The sequence below is a fragment of the Stegodyphus dumicola genome, chromosome 5, assembly GCF_044657685.1.
Source record: "Stegodyphus dumicola isolate Sdum_Otavi_A_Nest chromosome 5, ASM4465768v1".
Taxonomy (NCBI): Eukaryota; Metazoa; Arthropoda; class Arachnida; order Araneae; family Eresidae; genus Stegodyphus; species Stegodyphus dumicola.
In genome coordinates this window covers 169,501,390-169,524,171 of record NC_140772.1, presented here as the reverse complement: position 1 = coordinate 169,524,171, position 22,782 = coordinate 169,501,390, and the positions used below count along the sequence as shown (strand labels likewise).

Below are 22,782 nucleotides of genomic sequence, written 5' to 3'. Positions count from 1 at the left end.
CCGAAATTCCGCCACCCGGAGCGGCTGCTATGATACCCAGGCCCTGCATATGTGTAGTGTTAGATAATAAGTTAACGCTCATTTTCATATTTCTTGTTTTTTTTTCCCTTTGTTTAATCCAATTCAGTGTCCTGCTTACATTTTTAACTTATTGGGAAACATTTTTATTTATAAACAGCAACAAACACATGAAGGTCTAACAGAAAATGAAGAATGTACAATATAATTTTCCTGTTTTTGTGGCATGTTAGAATTAATAGTTAAACAGCGATCCAAGATGTGTATACTAAAAACCATGCATTCAAGCAGTATTGTTACTTCTGGCTGTTGTTACTTAATTCAATACCTAGCCATTTAACTTTCGAGCAACATGTTTTCTACAACGCTAAAGCTGCATACCTATATTTAGCTTAATTTGTCCAATGACGCATGCACCTTAAAATGCATCTTTTATGCTGTTAAGATATAGCTTAGAGAAGAAAAAAAAAATGAAAAATGAATCTAACTGTAAACGGGCATTTTGCAATGCCCCAAGAGAGACAGGAGGGAAACCAGTGTTTTCTTGTCATGGTAACTATTTCCGCCACAATAATTGGCTGATTCTTTACAAGTTTCCTTTTTTCAATATATAAATAAAATATAACAGTTTAAATTTTTATTCAGTTCTTTTTCCGGCTTTCCTCTCTCGCTTCCCTTCTGATTCCTTTCGAATGGAAGCAAGTATAAAGGGGTGGGGGAGACTATTTCTAAAGTATAAAGTAACAGCACTAAATGTGAAAGTTTAACTCTCTCCTGAAAATTAAGAAAAATAAAAAACTTCATTATTTTAAAGGACTTTCGCAGAATGTAATTCAGGAGCACCACCAGGCTGATATGCAGATACCACTAAAATTGCAGCGTATATATATATATATATAAACGCTTCCACTAGATGCCCATAAAATAAGTCTCTCAAAAATTTAAAATCTAAATGTTTAAAGCTTATTTGTGCTCCATTCGAAAGATCGAAATGTTGAAGAAAGCACAAGGATTTAAGTTTTCCAATCTCAGTTTTTTAGAATTACTTTTCATTTTTCAAAATTAGTAGAATTCAAGGATTCGAATGTTCCATCATTAATATTAGCAATCTAATAAATTCTGGATACAGGGAGTCAAGAACAGACAGTGGAAATGAGCGTAAAAATTGAAAAAATGAAATCAAAATAGCACGGTTGTAAAGGTTTTAACTAATGAATTATAATTTCATTTTGGTTTTTCTACGCTTCAGCTTCCATCAGCTACCGCTAGAGTCCAAATTAACTTCAAATTTAAATTAGTACAAAGTTAGTTACAAAGTAAATCATAGGACATTTGGCAACTTACTTTACTTAAAAGTTTCTACTGTTTGCATAAGCATCTCAGCAAAAATTTGCCAACTTTGATTCTTCGCAATTGATTAGTCAGGGAGACTAAGATTTTAGTTATGCTTAGCTGATATTGTACATTATAGTCGTTTTGAATTCATGTTGACAAGCTTTCATTCTATCCCCAAACCGTCTGATTTTTTATTTGTGTTAATTTAAGTTTGTGTAATTGTTAAGGAAATGTGTTGATGAATGTTTTTGCTTGGCTTTCATTTCGGTTGTGCTACGTTTAGCTAATTTAAATGGTAGAACATTGCATTTAATAACTTAACAGTATAGGGTGGATACGGTGAGATTATATATTAGAAACGTTGTTAGCTATGTGGGTGAGTAATAGATTTCAAATTTAACTATATTTTAGTTCTGCACAGTGCTTTCTGTAGTGATGGAAGGAATGGCAGTGCGATTCCCAGAAAAGCAATACAACAATCTTATTTTCAGAACAAAAATTTTAAATGTATACACATTTTATTATTATTTCAGTTAAATTGTCATCAGTACTTTGTACATCTCTCCTTTAAAACTTCTGAAGAGTAAAATGTATTTTAGAATGCTTGTGCATTAATTACAATTTTAGAGGTATAGGTTTGGTATTTTAGAGGTATATCACTTGGAGATTATGTGGTTTTCAGAATTATCCGTACATTACGGTGCAGTAATTAGCACAGATAATCTGAACTTCAGTGTGTTTATTTCTTATTTATGTGATGTCTATGATATCAGTTGTGCTACATTAGCCGAGAAAACGAGCACATATAGTAAAAAAGTGAATACTTACCATTTTGTTACTGGTGTCAATATATATTTGTTGTCTTTTATGAAAACCATGAACACAAAAAGTCCCTGAAAATGAAACACAAAATATCAATATCTAATGTTAATTTTTCAGTTACTATTGTGAGTTCAATATGTAATTACGAGATATGGCCAGGAAAGAATATCTAGTGTGACAATTACTTTATGTTTCATTAACCAGTTAAGCTTTAAGTTGCGTATTATCCTATCTCTTATTGGCATTCGTCAGGATAGTTCACTCAAATAAAAAATTTATGCAAATTTAGGTTACGAACAAACAAAGTTAAAAACTGCAGTTTCTTAATTGGCACTCATGCTGGTTAAAATCACAGGCGACTACTGATTTTTAGCTGAATAAATGTTTTTAGTTTTTTTGTGAAATCATTTTTATTGCAAGTTATTACTTGCCGTGATATTTTAGGCGTGCACAATGGCTGTTAGTTAAGTTCCATAGATCTGTGATTAGAAAGTATTTTAGTTAACAGATCCACGTTTAACAATAAGAAAAGACCGAAAGTAGCTAGTTGAACGAAACTCTAAAAGTATACAGCTTAGGATTTTATTTCTTATAAACTACCATGGCAATGAGGCACTTAACCCCTTAACTGCCGCGGGCGTATATATACGCCTTGCTCAGCCGATGTGTTAACTGCCCCAGGCGTATATATACGTCCTTCCAAACTGCTATCATTTGCTTTGCGCTGCTACACCTAAAATTATTCGCAAAGTTAACGCATCGGCTGCGCATCTGGGCATATCTGGGGCAGTTAACGCATCGGCTGAGCAAGGCGTATATATACGCCCGCGGCAGTTAAGGGGTTAACGTACAGAAGTTTTTGCATGCCTTCGATTCATACTTTTGCCTCCTATCTATTAAAAAACATGGTAACTGTTAACTGGAACTCTTTGTAATTAGTAAAAACCTTTTCATTAAAAAAATATCATTCTGAAAGAAAACGCTAGCCTTATTTTATCGCATCAAAAGTTGTGGTAGGTACAGCACCAGTTTCAATGGTTGTTGCAGATGTGAATTTTAGTAGGATGTTTAAAAGAAACATATGCCTAGATTGTTGTTAAGTATGTTAACAACAGTATATGTTTTCCAGGATCCGTTGGTGTACTACGTCAAAATACCGATTTTTTATGTCTCAAGAAGAACTGACTGATGACGATTACCACAACGATTATCCCATTTTAAGGAATATTCCAAAGATAGGACTAATAAATATTCCGTTAGACTTTATTCGCCTTGCGTACTTAGGAGTAGTACGAAGAATGATTACTATTTGGATAGGCGGAGGTAGCTTACAAGCACGATTACCACATAAAAATGTTGAACTAATTTTTAAAAAATTGACCAGTTTTTAAAGCCTTATGTACCAATTGAATTTGCAAGAAAACCAAGGATTCTAAAAGAATTAAAACACTAGAAAGAATACCGTCAATTTTTACTGTACACTAGCCCAGTTATTTTTTTAAGAAAGTTTTAAAAAAAAAGCTATATGATCATTTTTTACTACCTTATATTTCGATTAAAGTCTTATGCGAAATACAGAATCAGACAGAGATTCATGAATACGCACAGTCTCTATTAAATCTCTTCGTAATAAATGTTGTGCTTTATTATCGAAAACGGTATATTTCTCATCACGTTCACGGCCTACTGCATATTTGCGAAGATGTAAAAATGTTTGGGCCGTTTGATAATTACAGTGCATTTAAATTTGAAAGCTATATGTCTTCTATAAAAAAATTGATTAGAAAATCTTCTGCTCCATTACAGCAAATAGCAAGACAAACTCATGAACTGTTCAATCGTATTGTAGCCATCGATAATGATTCAATCAACGTAACCGACTAAGTTCAGAATTTCAAAATTTACACGCATCTGGTTCACTACTAAAAGGTTATTAAATGCTTAATTTTATTATTGAATTTTGAATACAAATTAACCGAAGTCAGAACTGAATTTGTAGAATAATTTAATTATGAATATATTGAAGAATTCAGTTTTGGGCAATTGAAGGGTTAAAAATGATCGAAAGATTTTTAATATTTTAAAGCAAAATTTTCTTTTATAATATATTGTATTAATAATTCATTTCAAGTCCCTTGCTCGGTTTTAGATTTATTTACAAATTATTAAATAAATTTAAATTCATATTAGAAAAATAAATTGTATAAATATTAACATTTCTTATTTTTCCATAGTAACCACTGATGGAGGACCTGAGACTATCTGTAGAAAATAAGTAGGTTTTAAGTTATTAGAACACCTTCATACACTTTCACTGGAATATAAAGAAGATTCCTAGGGATATACTGGGATGTAACATTAAGCAGTTGAGAGTATGTATTTAAGAGGTTAAAGGGATATTGTAACTAGTAATTTCAAATCCTGATAACATTCCATACGCTGTCGGTGGGGCCTAAATAAGATGTCCTAAGGATATACTGGGACATTAAGCACTCGGGAGGATGAGTTTAGGAGGAAACTAGGATATTACGGGATATCTTGAGGATGTAGTAAGTAGGACTTTCAATCCTTATAACATCCCATACGCTGTCGATGGGACATAAATAGGATGTTCTTAGGATATAATGGGATGTATTTAGGAGGTTAGTGGGATATCCCGGGATGTCCTAAGGATGTAGTAAGTAGGAGTTCAGATCCAAATAACATCCCGTACGCTGTCGATGGGATTTTGTTAGGATGTCCTGAGGATATATTGGGATGTGACATTAAGCACTCGGGAGGATGTGTTTAGGAGGTTCGGGGGGTATTCCGGGATGGCCTGAGCATGTGCGAATATCCCGCAAGAAACATCCTCAGGATATACCAAGGATGTTTTGTGCTATGTGGGCAACCTTTATGAACTTTTCTTAGATAGAAATTGATCATTTTGCAATCTTGGCTGGAAAGAGTTTTCTGATAATGATCCGTCAAAAGGTAATTGCTTTTCTCTGTGGTCTGGTGCCACAAGCGATTGGAATATGTAAAAAAAAAAAAAAAAAATGTCTCATTGGTATAGTAAGGACTTTAGTGCTATGATTTTCTGTTCGAAATAATTACGCAAAGATATGCGTGATCTAAATAAAAAGGTTTTATTCAATATTTTTTTCTTACCCAAGAATGCTAAATGGGTGTATTTTCTGAATGTGATACGCATGTTTTCTCCACTCTAAAACTGTATAAAAATAAGGAATGGAGAGAAATACGTAATTAAAATATCATCAGAGAAAAGTGTATTTCTATTCTATAAAGTGATTTTATAATAAACCTCTTCCCAGATCGGCCCAGATTAGATTTACAATATCAGAAAATATTGATCTCGGTAAGAAACGAATGACACTAATAATGTTTTGAGATAATAATTGAAACATTTAAAAATATTTTCAAGTTACTTTTAGTTAATTAATTAATTAATAGATGACCTTTATTTTAAATATCAAATAAAGTTTATTTAAATGTTAAACAAGAATAACATATGAAAGTCTTATAATTTTAAACTAAGTATTCACTAAAATTTAATTACTTTTAAAGTAACTGAAAGGATTACGTTAATTTTAATAGAAAAAAATTCTTTTTCAAGGTAATAAAATTCGCAGGATATTAATGCCTTTTCAAGGGATGAATCGTCACATTATTCTTTTAGTTTAATGGATATGAAGAAAAACTAGGCAATTTACGTAAAACATGTTTGCAATGCCTTTTGGAGAGTACTAATGATTTGTTAAATAATGTGCATAACAGCCAGAGACTGCTTGTGAAGTTAAGGAAAGGAGCTTGAGTTTTTAACTGACAATTTCTCTTTTTCGCAATGATGGTGATATTTGTTCTCGTGTTTTGAGGCGAAGGAAATTTAAACAAACAAATGTTTTTGATTTTGGCTAAGCACATCATCTTCATTTTTTAACAGAGAATTTTGGACAGACTAATTTAATATGGCATGCAGTTCAGATGTCCATCCACAAACATTCCAAATTATTCATATAGACATCTAGAACAACATTTTGACATGATATTCGCTTGTTTTAACCGCTACGTTGATTTGATCATACTGTGAATGAATAATTATTATTAGAAAATTGTCTTCCTACCTGACCAACATTTAGAACAGCATCTAGGAACTCCATTGCTACAAACAGGCCATTCGGCTGATTTGTGGATAACTTCCATGTACTTATTGTAAGGCCCTGAAGAAAGAAAACTATGTAAGTTTAACTGTGTGCATTAGCAGAATAAGTCACATCTTAAAACTCAATATAATAAAATATTTTTATACAGAAATACACATTTTGTAAGCCGCTACGGAAATTAATCATGCATCTGTTTTACAAAGACAACGGTTTTCCCACTTTTTAAGTCTATATTTGTTATTTTCCTAAAAACATAGGAAATACAGTTGCACTAAAGGGGTTTTTCCGAAGACAAAAATACGATAAAAGCGTGAAATGTCAAAAAACATTGCTTGCAGTAGCCTATTATTTTGAACCATATTCATTGTTTGATGTAATTGAATATTATTTACATTAAAAACGGTGCACGTAGACAAGACTTGGGTTGGAAGTATTTTTTTTTTTTTTTTTTTTTTTAACTTCCAAACAGGAATATTCTTCTTCGATATTTAAAAAAATATCTAAAACTTTCAGATTCGCCTTTTGTGTGTCTGGAGTAAGTGAAAAAGGAGGCTTTTTAAAAACAAAAAATCTAAAGCATGAGATTGACTATGTAATGCAGCAGAAGAGAGGAGAAAATTAAAGCCAGTTTGGAGGTTGATAATTTAGAGAAATGACCATCAGACTGAGTATTTGAGAAACAAATATTATTTGCTTAAAATATTTATTATCACTAGAAATTTTGCCCTAAAATTATGTAATAACCACTATATGACCGTTCATATATTTATCAAAAGCTTAAACTGGTTCTTCTGAAACTCTAAACATTAAAAATATTGACTGCTATCATCTTTAAAACAATTCTAAATCTAAATTCTAATTCTAGTCTAATCCTAAATCTTCTGATAATGCCAGATATTCAGGAGATATTTTTTAGTATATTCGAGATAGGCATTATCAGATTATATTTCATACTCACAGCCTTATTTAAATAGAGAAAAAAAAGCAAGAAAAATATCATAAGAACTTATTTAGTTTATCTGAACAAATTAATAAAGACAACATTAAATCAAGCAGATGCAGTTTAGGCCAATACTTAAGTTATTAGTGAATAACATTTAAAAAAATTCTAAATTAGGATATTTATGATTTAGTGCTGTGGAAATTTTTCAATTGAGATTTGAAAGGTTTATTATTTATTTGTTTATATTATAGATATATTTTTATTATAGTAGCATTCCATCATGCACTTCGCTACTGCTACTATAATTAGTCAATTGTGATTTTTATGTCTAAAACGTAACGGTAGATGGCAGCACTATTGTTGTCTATTCCCTCTTACACGAGTATGTTGGTACGCATGTAAATAGTCATACCAAAGAGATTCTTTGGTCATACTACATGTCCTTAGTAGTAGTACAGATCATCGTGCCTCTGAAATAGCACAAATACCATATAATTAAACAGAGCATTTTAGTTTTGGTTTTTAGTTTGAACGTTTTGCGCATTTTCGGTTTGATTCTTAGTTACATTCTTTTCTTAATGAATGAAACTAAGAATTGAATGAAACTTAAAAATTACTGTATTCATTACTTTTCAATACAGTTATTTATTTTCGACAAAAAACAAAAGTTTTAACACTTAAAATTTTTCTTGGTTCATAAACTATCATTTATCTGTATTATTAAATAAGGAAAAATCTCTACATATGAATGTATATTATTATACGTATGTGTGTTCTTGGTATTGTGTAAAAACGGCGGCACGTAGAGCCACCAAATTTTGAACACACATAGTCTTCCACTCGAAAGAGTGCATCTCGAAGCTTGAATTTTTAATTTCGAACTTATTATTTATTTATTTTATATGAGCAAATTTAAAGAACTCAACAATATAAATATAATGGCTTTCTGTTGCCAATGGGCAAAGTGTTTGTGTTTCATATTTAATCAGGAATCTCAGACATATATAAATGTATTACCATTTGGCAACATGTGGAATTTAATCAACAAAATCAACGTTTTAAACGAATGTCTTGCCAATGCCCGAATTAAAATATTCATATCTTTCACGTAGCAGTGTGTTATCCTTCAGGAAAGCGTAAGATAATACTTAATTTTTCTTTCAAATTTTGAATCTTGAAATTACATAAACTTGATTCATTAAAGGCTCTTCTTTTTTTTTTTTTTTTTTTTTTTTTTTTTTTTTTTTTTTTATGATAACTATTTTAGGGTGCAAGTTTAAAACAAAAATCAAATATTATAGGAACAGTAGTTCTATATGTTCTTTAACAAAGGAAAAATTATATTCCGTTTCGCTTTCAAGTTTTTGGAAAATGCCGCATTTTAGGCATATTTAATTAGGTTTTCATTGTCATTAAATAGGTTATTTGAAAAGAAGATTTAATGATTTTATTCAGAAGATATTTAGGTGTTTATGAAGTATGAGACTTCAGTATACTAGTATATTTATCATAGAAATTTAAAAATCTGTTTAGATAGTTTTGCATTTAGGTCAATATTATCGATAATTGCAGTCCTAAATATATAGAGCCCACCAGCGGCCGATCGGTAAAGACGCTGAACACTGGTAGTTCGGTCCGAGGTTCGAATCCCGCGAACGGGCTGGCTGCATGGGCGTTTTCGTGGTTTTCCCCATGTGTAACGTGTATACGAGCCAGTTTCCCTTAGAAAGTCCTCCACGAAAGGCATCCCTCCCCTTAGGCAGATAGCCCTAGTGTGCTTTGCCATAATTAAATACACCACACCACACCACCTAAATATATATCCACGTTTAACAATAATTTAAGAATCTTAACTGATTTTTCAACATTATAAATTTGGGTTCTCTTCCCTGCTTAAAATTTCTCTTTTCCGCATTTATTATTTTTTCTGTTGTTTATTATGGATTTCATTTGTTTTCTTTTCTGATTATGACTGATATCAATTCACAGTTTCTTTGAAATTTTATGAAGAAAATGTTATTTTTTATTTATTTATTTATTTTTTAATTTTTTTATTTCGACGATTTTAGACAAGCAGAAAGTCACTTCTCTTGTAAGAAATATTTATTGAAACCTCTCATGCAAGTGATCCTATGAAAAAAATTATGCACATCTACATACCTCTTGATTGATTACATCTTTTCTTTACTAAATAATTATAAAATCTGTGCTTAACATTAATCTGTGATGAAATAATGTCAAAACTCTTTTCTTATTCTATCGTTTGGCCCTGCTATTCTGAATACCGTGTTTTAAACATATGGTTTCACCGTTTGTGTCCTGGATTTCTGAGGATTAATTCCTAATGGCAGTTGTTCAGATTAAAATTATTTTAGGCATTAAATGAGAATCTGAATACGAAGAGTAGATTGCAGTTTTTGAAAAATGTTTATAGTTTTATGTACTGCAATATTTTTAAACATTTGTTTTGGAAAGTTTGAATGATAAGTCTCCGTTTGAAGTGTTAGACTGCAGTCTGAGGTTTACAGGTAGGAAATATATATATATATTTTTTGTATCCTAGAATACCAATGCTGCCTGAGAAAATCAAACTAAATTTCGTACACACAGTAAATATCTCTGCGTCAAACGTAAATTTCGTACACATAGTAAATATCTTCGCATTTAAAAAATTCCTTTTAGTTTGGCTTTTAGAGTAGCTGCATTATTATCCAAATGAAAGCCGATCAATGCGTACCCATATAAACCGTGTAACTCAGCTAGTAACTGTTAATTAACTCGCGAAATCCTCTATTTTACTGTCCTTATAGCTTATGAAATAGCTTTCTAGAGAGAAGTAAGCTGAACTTTCCTTTCACATCCAAAGCATTTATTTAGAATAACATATGCCTTCCTGAATTTAATGTCTGTCTGTTTTAAGGAAAAGATATTTTTTATCGCCAATGGCAAAGAATAAAATAAACATTATACAAATAGAACAAAACTCTGCGAAGATATAACATAAAATATCAATATCTCGTAATCGGGCTCTCTAACTTTCCAATACCGCTTCACCTCAGAGGCTCCACCCAGCGCCGGATATCTTCTAATGTGCGTCCTATCCATTTTTTCAATTAAACCGCTAAGTGGGCAGTTTGGGCTGCTAAGAATACCAAGATGATCGAGATGGCTCGCCAAGCAGTCATGACCATTTTCAAGCCTAAAACTGGCCACAACCTTTCCCCGTGGTTGTCTGGTAATTTCTTCTCCAACATTCTCTCCAGCTTTTAGTTGAGACACGAGTCATGAGTTCACCTCTCCATTTTCGTTAAAAAAATTTACGAATATATAGTTTTGCAGAATGGTAAGAATAATTTATAGATATCTTTTGAACAATTTCTGTATCTTTTATTGCAAGTTTGTCGGCCTCCTAAAAACTAAAGTTTTCGTTTGAATGATCTTACCTTTATTTTGCATTAATCTAAAGGAATTAACCGAGAATAAACTGACTTTTTAATAAACTATGAAAGAATCATAATTTACTGGGAAAATTACAATTTTCCTGCAGAAGAATAGTAAAATTAAATTAATGTATTGTAGAGATATTAGGATTTTTTGGAAGCAGGCAAGATAAAAAATGAGCAATCGCCTTCGCCGGGAATCGAACCATGGATCTCTGGAATACCGTCCCAGCTGCAGAACCACTACACCACGAAGGGACACTCTGAAAGTGGGAGAAATACCTTATAAACTCTCCTTTTTAAAGGGCGACTGGGGTATTCAGGGGACCCAATAGCCAAATCCTCGGAGTGGAGAAACCTCATTCAACACCCTTTTAGTTCGGGCTCCACTGTAGAGACATTAGGCATTTTTTGGAAGCAGGCAAGATGAAAAATGAGCAGTCGCCTTTGCCGGGAATCGAACCACGGACTTCTGGAATACCGGCCCAGCGTGCAGAACCACTATACCACGAAGGCACGCTATGAAAGTGGGAGAAATACCTTATAGTATTACCATTTGTTTTGAACTAAATTATATTTTCATTTGTTTTAAACTAAATTATATTTTAACTGAAAATATTATTTGAAATTGAGTTTAGTTCCATTTAGATAAAGTTTGGATTGAAAGAAACTCGAGGATAGGCCCGGACTTGAACTCTGGTTGGATCGGCCTCTGGGTTGTCAATCAGTTTTTTTATTATACTTACCATAAGTAAGCGTAGGAGCATTCATTTTATGCATTCTTCTACACCTAAAGATGAAAGAAGGTCGGAACAACTCCAACAGTTCCAATTCGGTGAGGAAGCATTATCTGCTATTTTTTTATTTCAGGCTTTGCTTATAACGGTCGTTCAAATGAAAGTGGCACTACATTCGCTTTGAGAAATGGTTTAATGATATTAATGTAAATTAGTATACAAAAGAAAGAAGTAATACAGACGTAACAGATAGGCTAGACAAAGTTCATCCTGTAGGTTGAAACAAGTGTCCTAGCGGTCAACGAGACGATGGATACCCCGGGAAGAAGCTCCGGGGATGGTCGTGAAGCCAGGTTTCAACGGCAGCTTGGACCTCATTATCGTCGGCAAATTGCCTTCCTGTCAAAGATTTCTTGAGTGGACCTAAGCTATGGTAGTCACACGGCTAGAGGTCCGGGCTATAAGGGGGGATTGTTCGAGAATCTTTCAGCAGAATTACCGCAACAATATTTGGCACGCCACAGCCACATGAAGACGAGCATTATCATGGAAGAGGATAACCCTGCGTGACAACATGCCACGTCGGCGGTTCTTGATATTCTGTCTCAGTTTCTGCAATGTGTCACAGTACGTGGAAGAAGCGACAGACAGACAGAAAGAAGTACAGGAGCACCAAAACATCGCCATGGGCAAAACTGGTATCGCCCCACTGCACTAACCATCTATAGAAGTGTACCCTGACCGGGCACGCTAACACCATGCTCGGGAATTAGTTTACATTGCAGCATTTATAATACACAGTTATATATTAATGGTGCATAATTTGCATTGCAGACAATATTGTCTCAGATATACTTTACACGGGTACTTTGCAGTTGGATAGATAGATACAATAATTACAATGAATAATTACAATAAGTTATTTACAGATGTATATACATATTTCTTTTGTGTTTCGGTTTGGAGCTTCGTTGGCGGGTTTGAGTGTTTATGGTATGTGGTTCGTTGTTTGTTTGGTTTTTTTTATTACACGATTCACAGTTTATAAGTTCTCATTCATAGTGCAGTTCATAATACAGCATACAGTTTATGAATTATTTCATGGTACATAGTGTTGAGTACATAGTACTGGTGCATCTTTCACACATTGCACAGTATGAAGTAGTTTATAGTTCGTAGTATGAGAAAAGTTATGGTTGTCTCAATAAATGGATATAGTTAAGTGTGTTTTCTAAAGACACTCCTGTATAATATGAGGGTGAGAGTGGATATTCTTATTGTTGCGTTTTATGAACTTAGAGGATTATTTGGGGTTGTAAGCTATGGATGACACAGGTCCAGTCCTTGGCGGTGTAAGAAATCAATAATATTTTTGATGTTTTGGAAAACTTTACGGCGCTTAATAATGAAACTCCTAAATTCTATTCCAGTGTCGGTGGGATAGCGAATGTGATGGGCTGACGTTAGCGGACACTGAAACATGTAATGTTCAGGGTCTCTGAATTCCCCGTATATGCATCTATCCGACGTAGCCAAAGAAGCAACAGTCGTGCACGTAGCCATTTCAACAGTAGTGGGCCATCGACGTCAAGCACGTTAACATGATTTTACCAGCTATAGTGGACATGCGAGCCTTCTTCGGGCGTGGGGAGTGTCGTTATTCCATGCTCCATATAGTTACACATCATAGGAAAGGTCAACTGTACTCTCAAAATTCAGTCTTCCAAGGTGAAGCAATTGCTATTGCACAAGCCTTACGCTACTTAATAACTTACGGCATTAAAAAACAAGTTATAAAGACAGACAGTCTATTGTCGTTGCATGCTCTGGGTAATCCTGACCATCCATCTCCCATCATACAAAACATTCAGTATGATCTAAGAGAGCACTTTCTCCATTAGCTTAAACTTGAGTGGATCAAAGCCCATGCTGGGCATTACGGAAATGAAACGGCAGACACTTTAGCCAAAGAGGCAGTTTCAGGCAATGTAGATACTCAAGTCAATATCCCATGGCCCATTTCTTATCTAAAGAAATGCCTGAGATTGAAGGCTATTGGACGGTGGCAAGAGGAATGGGACCAGGGCTCAACCGGTCGACAAACGCAGTATCACATAGCGTATGTGGACATTGACCGTATCATTTCCAATCTTCAGCTCGTCCGATTTATCACTGGCAATTTCCGCAATATTTTGAAAACTTCGATTCAGCCATACTGAGTTCTGCTGCTGTGGAGATATTGGGTCCCCAGAGTATTACCTGACCACTTGTCCATTGATAACTGATCTTCATATTCAGCTGCCAAGTACCAGCAGGCAGGCTTTCTGCAAATTTATCACAAAGCAGAGATATCTGGTTACAAAGATTGTCAATTTAATGGACAAACTGTCTGCTCTGGGCTTGAAATTATGTCAGACAGCGTAAATTCTCCTGCTGCCATAAACGTCGAAGGGGTACTATATATAGTGGTGGACGTGTTGCTATACTAATTAACCGTTTGGTAAAGGGATAGAGCCCATGTCTCTCGTTCTCTCTCTCTCTCTCTCTTTCTCCCCTACCGCATAAAGTGTTGCATGGAAACAGACATGTGATAAATCTTCTGCTCCTCTGTGAAATGTTTTGACACCCATTGCGCGCAAACCTTGCGGTATCGTCCTGTGATCATAGACATTTCCTCCGCTATTTCTCGAACGGTATTCGCCGATTCATTTTCATGAGACGTTCCACATCTGCAACTGCTTCTGGGTCATTACCACATGCACTAGACCAGGTCATGTCCTGTCGTTAGAAAATCCCTATATCATTGGAATACCGATCTGCGTTTCGTACACGTCATGCCATACACATTTTGCATTCGACAATAGATTTAAGAAGCACTCACATTTTCCGCTGTTAAAAATTACACGACCGAGCGTTGACACCGTTTGGAAGCATCAACGATACGAACCATGTCTTTTAACGTGCTCCGACGCTATCACACACGCATCTGGCGGGATCTGACGATATCGCATGCACTCCCAGCACTCTGCGCCCTCTATAGATGCAAGCGCAGTCATCTTTCTCTTCAAATGGCGGAATTATTACAGCAATATTATTTTCATTTGAACGATACTTATAGATAGCGTAAAGTGAGATAAAACTGATCTTGTCCTTACGGGTACTTAAACTTACACTGCTTTTAGTTTACCGGACCGATGTAATATCCATTACATTGATGATCTGGAACTTGTGATACGTATCTCTCTTGCATTAAACCACGATGTTCGGAGTAACACGCGAGTTTTAACTTATATTCACCCCAAAAGCAGCCTAAATTATTTAAAATTTCAACATTGCACTGAAGAAGTCCGTAGGAAAAATGCCTTGATTCCTTACAAGTTTGTATTGTGAAAGCTTCCGAGGATTTTGAAATATACGGTATTTTGGAAGTTGTTCTTAAAAAGTGCACAGTTGAATAACATACAACGGTACTTACCACAGCCATAGATATAGAGCATAGAATGAGAAGTATAACATGACGAAGGTGAGCTCTGCTTGTGTCCCCATCCACGACAGAAGCGCTGCTTTCTGTCGTTGTACTGACTTCGTGGGTAGGAGAAGAATTTACGGATGACAGGTCGCTGTCAGTTGATGATAGCAAGTGCTTTTCACTGAAGGATGTTTCAGATCTTTTGAGGTGGTCACTCACCTTCCATGGTGAACTGAAATAAAATAAAGGTACTGTTAATAAATGCAATCATGTGAAAAAGTAAAAATATTGATAAAATGAACATAACTCTTATTATTCAGCTAGAATCATGAAATTTGCCCAAATCCTTTATTTCCAAAATAATCACGAAAATTTAAATGTTATATAATTTTAAATTTATTTCAGATTTTGAAATCAGACAAAAAGAGTAAACAAAGAGATATTAAACAATCACGCTCACAAATATCTATCTTTCTGTCTATATATATACAACCTAAATGTAAAAATATAAAGAAGTATGATTATCAATTTTATGAATTTAATAATGTAATCATTGTTCATGCTTTCTATAGGTTTTGAAAAGATTTCTCAGAAGAAAATTCTAATTGATCTTAAGCGTAGTTGTTAATTTTTAAAGTATCATAGGAGAAGGCTTTAGTTTACAGGTTTCTTTTTATTTCTTTTTTTCCTTCTCAGCAAGAAACACATTCACGAACACACAAAACTCTTCAATAAATTCAGTTTTGAATTAGGTTCTGAATTCAATGTAAGATACTCAACAGCTTCAGTTCTGTGAGCGAGTCTGCAATTCACGTACGCGTTTTTGAACTCTCGTATTGTGAAGTTTTGACAGCAGATGATTCTATATTTTGAAAACTTATTCTGAGAGTATTTTCTCTTGTGCGAAACATGATTTTGGCTACATCTTTTGGTATTCTAATAGCTTTCTTTTCATCACTGGCATTAATTATTACTGTTCAGTTGCAGTAAAGTAGAAGGATTTCCCTGCAATTCTATTTACTTATACGGGAATTTGCTGCGAACTGCCTGGCACGCAACAATATATTGCAATACTATGTTTTATAAGGTATTTCTCCTGCCTTCTTAGCAAGCCTTCGTGGTGTGCTGGTCTGCATGCTGGGCCGGTATTCCAGAGGTCAGTGGTTCAATTCCCGGCGAAGGCGATTGCTCATTTTTCATCTTTTCTGCTTCCAAAAAATACCTAATGTCTCTACAGTGGCGCTCGAACTAAAAGGGCGTCACTGTAAAGTAATGATGATTGTAATAATGATAGTAATGATGTGAAAAAGTAAATAGTAATGATGATTCTCCTTACCCAGGATTTGGCGATTGGGTCCCCTAAACTCCAATCGCCCTTTAAAAGGGGGTGTATATAAGGTATTTCTCCCGCCTTCCTAGCGTGCCTTCGTGGCTTAATGGTTCTGCACGATGGGCCGGTATTCCAGAGGTCCGCGGTTCGATTCTCGGCGAAGGCTTTGCTAATTTTTCATCTTTCCTGCTTCCAAAAAATACCTAATGTCTCTACAGTGTCACTCGAACTAAAAGGGTGTTGAATGATGATTTTCCTCATCCAGGATTTGGCGATTGGGTACTCTAAAAACCCCAGTCACCCTTTAAAAGGGAGAGTATATAAGGTATTTCACCCGCCTTCTTAGCGAGCCTTCGTGGTGTGGTGGTCTGCACGCTGGGAAGGTATTCCAGAGGTCCGTGGTTCGATTCCCGGCGAAGGCGATTGCTCATTTTTCATCTTGTCTGCTTCCAAAAAAATACCTGATGTCTCTACAGCTTCAAAAAGTACTGTAACGCAATAATTTGAAATGAAAATATTAGAAAACTGCTAAGTGCTTTAGAAGGGTTTAAACTTTGTAAGACATTATTTGAAATGTGTATGACATAATGCTTTAAAGCATAAAAAACATGTTTTAAAGTGTAATGATTTCAAGTCTTGACATACTTATCAGAGGAGTTATCCAATTTTGTTTGTCGAAAATTATTGGCTTTACGACCAGCATCAGATACTACAGGATCTATAAAAAAAAAAAAAAAAAAAAAAAAAAAAAGAAAATAAATATTAGTATAATTAAACAAACTTATTACTAAACATTTCGTATGGAGACATATTTTATGGTCAGTATTAACTGTGCCTTGATGAATAAAGTTCAAGGGAATATTAGCTTTATTGCAGTTTTAGGTTGCTTTTAAATACGGATTTAACTCAATATTTCTAAAGAAATATATTATCTTTATTTTCGTTTCACGGTATATAAAAATACCATTTGAAGCGAAAAAAGTCATAGTAGAAGTGATTAATGTTTTTCTACACAGGATGTTTTGTACATTTAACACTACTCTTCATGTCAGTAATTCAAAATTCATATTTATTCATATATCAGCTGGTATTGCTAGTTTTTCATATAACGGTAAATTAAAAACAAAGAGAGTGCAGAAAATGTTAATATCAACTTCATATATTATCAGGGACATATTCTATACCCAGTTTTTAAATGTGAAATACCTTCTGTTTACCCACAGGGCCATCAATCAGTAGAATTGTATTAAGACTAAGCAAGCAGCCACACATCAAAATCCACTGTTAATTCCCTAGAAAAAATGGAACAAGAAACGAGTATCAAGGCCATATTCTTCACTCATATCCCTAGTAAATCTTCTGATGTATCACTGAAGGAGTTTTGCGCTTTTGAACTTTTAAAATGCGAAATGTCCAAACGTCGACCTATACCCTCCTTGAACTTTCAAGGAAGAAAGCTGTTCAAGAGGAAAGTTTCGGACACTACAAAAAGCTTTATTGTCTTGCAAATTATGGTGTAGAAAGATAGTGAAGAATAACAGATATCAAATAGAACATTTAAAACGCTAAACGTTTAGGTAAAATATTTCTGTAAATGCAATGAAAAGCGTCTAAAAATGTGTGAACAGCCTTTGTAATAAAAGTGACATTTTTGTTTGATTAAAAGATAGGCATTTTTATTTTAAAAAATAAAAAATTGTAACATAATTTCAAGGAAAAATCCATAAGAGTGTCTATCCATAATAAAATTTTTTTTTAAAAATAAATAAATAAAAAAAGGCAAATATTTCACGCAAATGAAATTTATTTTCCGTAAGAACAGGAGCAACTTAGTTACGGAAAATCCAGATGCATTATTTCTTATAAACTTATGACTAAACTTGCTTAAGACTAAAACTATAAGCCGGAAGACTAAATTGACATAACACAAGCTCAGCATCAGGGAAGCCATTGATATCGAAGGAAAAAATCAAGTTTAGTCAGTTATCTTTGTTTTTACTCGTGTAATAATTAGAGCTATAACTTCAGTTTTTATGTTTAAAGTTTAAAGAATACTGTAATCATTTTTTCAACATAATTTATTTTAAAGAACACAAAAGAATTTTAAAATGAACATGCCACTGATCCAAAATATGTTCTTAGTACACACATTTTGGTGTGTTTTGAACCACATCCAAAAAAGGTTGCAGACCTCTGATCTTGCTTTAAGCTTTCTAAAACAAAGTCAAAACTCGTGTTAAAATCCCTTATAGATAAAATAATTAGACTCAGCGTCAAAGGCCTTATTGTCAAAGTTAGAGATTAGTTAGAAGAAGCAGAACATGTTGGGATAATTCCAGTAGAGCAGGTATTTTGCCAGATTATGAAAGTCAACCAGATGCTAGTGCAATCGTATACCACTGATAAAGAATACCAATAATATGATCCAAATAATTTATTTTATATTAGCGCATTATAATTTTATTGCTATTACGCATAGCATTAGCTTAAATAACAGAATTACTATTTTATTATCACATACAATCCTCCAAATGTATAAACAAAAGATAGAACTTTATATGTGAATATTTCAACATTCAGTTCATATTTCAGTTACGTCTAACTTTGGCCAAAGTGAGCAATGAGATAAACAATGAAAAATAATGGTAATAAAAAATGATAATAAAAGTAAAAATCAGTATATCATAAAAAACGAAATAATCTGGAGAATATTTGCTATTATTTATTTAGGGTTTAAGAACAAATAAACGAGAAAATAAGAATGAAAGTGGTAATAGTACGTAGTGTCACTGATACATAATTTTTTTAATTAGAGAGTTACTCTTGCTTTTGGTAAGCGATGTTTTAACAAATTCCTAAGTGCGCTGCTTTCATTTAAATTTGGATAGTTACAGTATATTTTATATTGTCTGTGTTGCCTAACAAACAAGGACAGTTTTAATTTTCAAACAAATGTTACTTTATGTCATCAGTATAATAAATAAAATATGCCTCAAATGCTATAAAGCTTCTTAATTAGAAAATTTTGGATTCTAGTTCTTCTTCATATCGTGGTGTACGTCAAAAATACAAGCTTGTAGAGTCGAGAACCTTGCACCTCTCGATACGCACCGAGTGTGTTAACCGTTACACCATGAAGGCATGCTGGAAGGAGGGAGAAAACACTTTATATACTACCCCCTTTAAAGGGCGACTGTAGATTAGGTGACACATTCGCCAAATCCTGGTGGTGAAGTTTTAGTTTAGTTTGTTTAATTATGGCAAAGCACACTAGGGCTATCTGCCTAAGGGGAGGGATGCCTTCGTGGAGGACTTTCTAAGGGAAACTGGCTCGTATACACGTTACACATGGGGAAAACCACGAAAACACCCATGCAGCCAGCCCGTTCGCCGGATTCGAACCTCGGACCGAACTACCAGTGTTCAGCGACATTACCGCTCGGCCGCTGGTAGGCCCCTGGTGGTGAAGAATCATCATCCACCACATTTTTAGTTCGGGCGCCGCTGTAGAGTCATTAGGTTATCTTGATGCGGGAGACGTGAAAAATGAGCAATTCCTTACAGCTGATGGAAAGCAATGCGCTTTACTGGTATTATAATTTGCTGCTATTTTGATCGTTTACAAAATTTGAGATTGCTATGTTGTCCAACCAGTTATCGTTTGGAGAAAGTAATCCACACCTTTGCTGCTTTGGAAAGCTTTCACAAAAATAAACTTTAATCAATTGTTAATTATTGTTTTAACAGAACTTACCTGAATCTGACTTTGTCAGTTTGTATATAGCGATGTCTGCGCCATTCAGAAGACTTTTATCTGTGGGTAGCTCTTTGCATTTTTCAATTGCCATTTCGACGTCATTCTGCATTTTTTCTACGTTGCAGTTTTCGATTTCTTTATCTTCCGGTTTCTTTTCGCTGGCATCACTTAACAGTTGCTGCTTTGAAGATCGGAAATAAAGAACCAAACAAAAACTGGTAGTGGTAAGACAGAGTAGAAGAACGACGATGGAACCTACTGCCTGAAGAAGTCAAACAATTTGTTATTAGAGTAATATTTATTTTTGTTTCAACCAATAGTTCACAATTTATTTACCTTCTCAAAAATTTTGAATAGTACAAAAAAGTTATTCGAAATGATTGACCCTATTTCTCATGAAAATAATGCTATACGCTTTTGCAGTGTATCACTTTGATAGATATTAAATAGGAAGGAAATCTCTAAAATTAAGAAAGTAATTAGAAAATAAAATCACCTGAAATCGGCTCGGTCATTTTGAAGGATCCCGTACTTATCAATATGTTTCTCCAATTAAATAGTCAATAAAATAAGGTAAGAAATTTTTATTAAAATATATTGTACTGCATATATCACAAGCTAACTTTTTTCTATGTTCAAAAAGGTGAATATTAAAAACAAAAAATAGTAATTCTCGTTATACTTTTATTTTATGTGCTTTTGGCTCAAAAATATACTTATACGACAATTGATATGAATGTGAACATTTAAGGAAAAAAAATGTGGATAACTCAGTGATATCCAAATGCCATTCCTTTCCCATTTAAACATAAGATTTAACTTAAACTTTTCAGAAAAGGAAAATGAGTAACATTTATTTAATTTAAAATTTTTTTAATTGAAAACATTTAATCTTCTCTCATTTTATACGCAAGGCCATTTTCAGTGCAAACTGACCAATGAGAATAAAAGAGCTTCAGAATAAGGCATAAAGAAAAATTTCGTACTTCAGAAATTTTTTCTTTGCTTACTGACTCTGAAGAGCTTTGTTATATTCTCAAAAGTGTACATGAGTCGAATTAATTAGCTGATGCAATTTCAGGTCCGCAAATTAAAACTGATTCGCATAGGATAAATTTTACTGGGATTTAATGCTTATAAGGAATAGTTATATAAAATTTAGTCCTTTTTTACATCTCTTTTAAGCTCTGATTCGTTTGATACGTGGTATTTATCTAAAGAAGCAAAGCTAACATGAAAGAAGAGAAAATTAAAGCGGTTTATTTCTGTCAAATATCATAAAGCTGTTTTAGCAGCTTTCAATTACCAGAAATCGTTAAAAGCATGATAATAAATGAAACAGAATATTAAATGGTATTTTCTAATTATCGTACTTACAGCTCAACATTTAATTGATTTGCCTTGTTTTTGATATATTTTCAAATAAACACCCTCTAATAACTGACTTCTGAATGGAAGTGCACGTGTTTGAGTACACATGGATTTACTCGTTTCATACTTAACAGCTATTTTGCAAATTAGTGTTTTGTAAGATGTGAATGCAGGCCATATAGATAATCTTCCTCTTATAAAATTTTCCTGTTTTTAATAAGATGCTTCTTTTTATTATTATTTATGAACAAAGCAGTGCTTACCGGCGGCTTTTCACAAGGGTAACCAGAAAGTACCTATTAAATTTTGTGTTTGCCTGGTTTTATGCATTTATTAACTTGTATTATAACTTTAAAGATAGAGTCAATAATAAACATGTATTGCTTCTTCTTTATTTCAAAGTAAGAAACGACAATATTTTCCCCTTTCGGTATTAATCTGCACCTTAACTTTTTCACTTTTTCAAATCTAATATTGACAATCGTCTGCCTAATTTTTATCTTTTTTTATTCTTTAGAAATTTAAATGAAGTGTAGAAATTAAAAATTGAAATTGCATATAAACTGGTGTGCAAATCTTAAACAACAATGTAAAAATTTAGCAGATAGCCATGAAATTGCAGAAAAGGAGGTCTGGAGATTAAGTCAGTGGAAACGTCATGCGTATGCAAATATCAGGAACGAAACGTCAGAGGCGACGTGAGCGTACACAAAACGCGTGATGTCGGCACACACAGCTCAATAGTAGAATAAAAGGAAGGACGGAGACGCAATTCAACATATTCGCTGCAAGTGTCAGTGAGTCAGTTCGTGAAATATGGCTAGAAGAAATCACCTGGACAACTTCTCACGTGGAAGAATAAGAAAGCTGGAGGAGGGGCGTACTGTCACCAGTGTAGCTGCAGAGTTCGGAATCAACAAAAGTGTCGTTTCGTGCGCTTGGAAAGCGTTCCAAACCACAGGTACAGCTGTTAGAAAGGTTAGTGGTGGCCGCCCGAGGATGACAGCTGCAGAGTATGACCGATATATCGTCCTGCAGGCGAAAAGAGGCCGACAGCAGTCAGCAAGCGCCATTGCTCAGCAACTCTGTACAGCTACTGGGCGACAAGTGTCGTGGTTAACTGTGGCCAGACGCCTTCACAAAGGGGGCCTTTTCGCCCGCCGTCCTGAACGCTGCCTCCCGTTGAAAGTTGGCCACCGACGCCACCGTTTACAGTGGTGCAGAGAGTACAAAAACTGGACAACTGATCAATGGAGTCGTGTCCTCTACGGATGAGAGTCGGTTCAGTACCAGAAGCGATTCTCAACGCGTTTTGATTTGGAGAGAGGTCGGGATCCGGTTTTATCCCAGTAACATCAAGGAAAGACATCGTAACGGTGGTCTTGGAGTTCTTTTCT

The 22,782-nt window shown here is 34.3% G+C and overlaps 1 protein-coding gene across 5 annotated transcripts in view; it reads right to left on the bottom strand.

Annotated features, from left to right (window-relative positions):
• LOC118194985 (lysosomal cholesterol signaling protein-like) overlaps positions 1-22,782 on the bottom strand; it is a 203,376-nt gene that overhangs the window by 5,741 nt on the left and 174,853 nt on the right. For all 5 annotated transcript variants that reach the window (XM_085817366.1, XM_085817364.1, XM_085817363.1 and 2 more), the window contains exons 12-16: positions 20,012-20,276; positions 16,903-16,975; positions 14,934-15,159; positions 6,300-6,395; positions 2,182-2,246 (exon numbers count right to left, since the gene is read on the bottom strand). In XM_085817366.1, the coding sequence (XP_085673492.1) occupies positions 2,182-2,246; positions 6,300-6,395; positions 14,934-15,159; positions 16,903-16,975; positions 20,012-20,276 (725 nt within the window). The remainder of the gene's footprint in view (positions 1-2,181; positions 2,247-6,299; positions 6,396-14,933; positions 15,160-16,902; positions 16,976-20,011; positions 20,277-22,782) is intronic.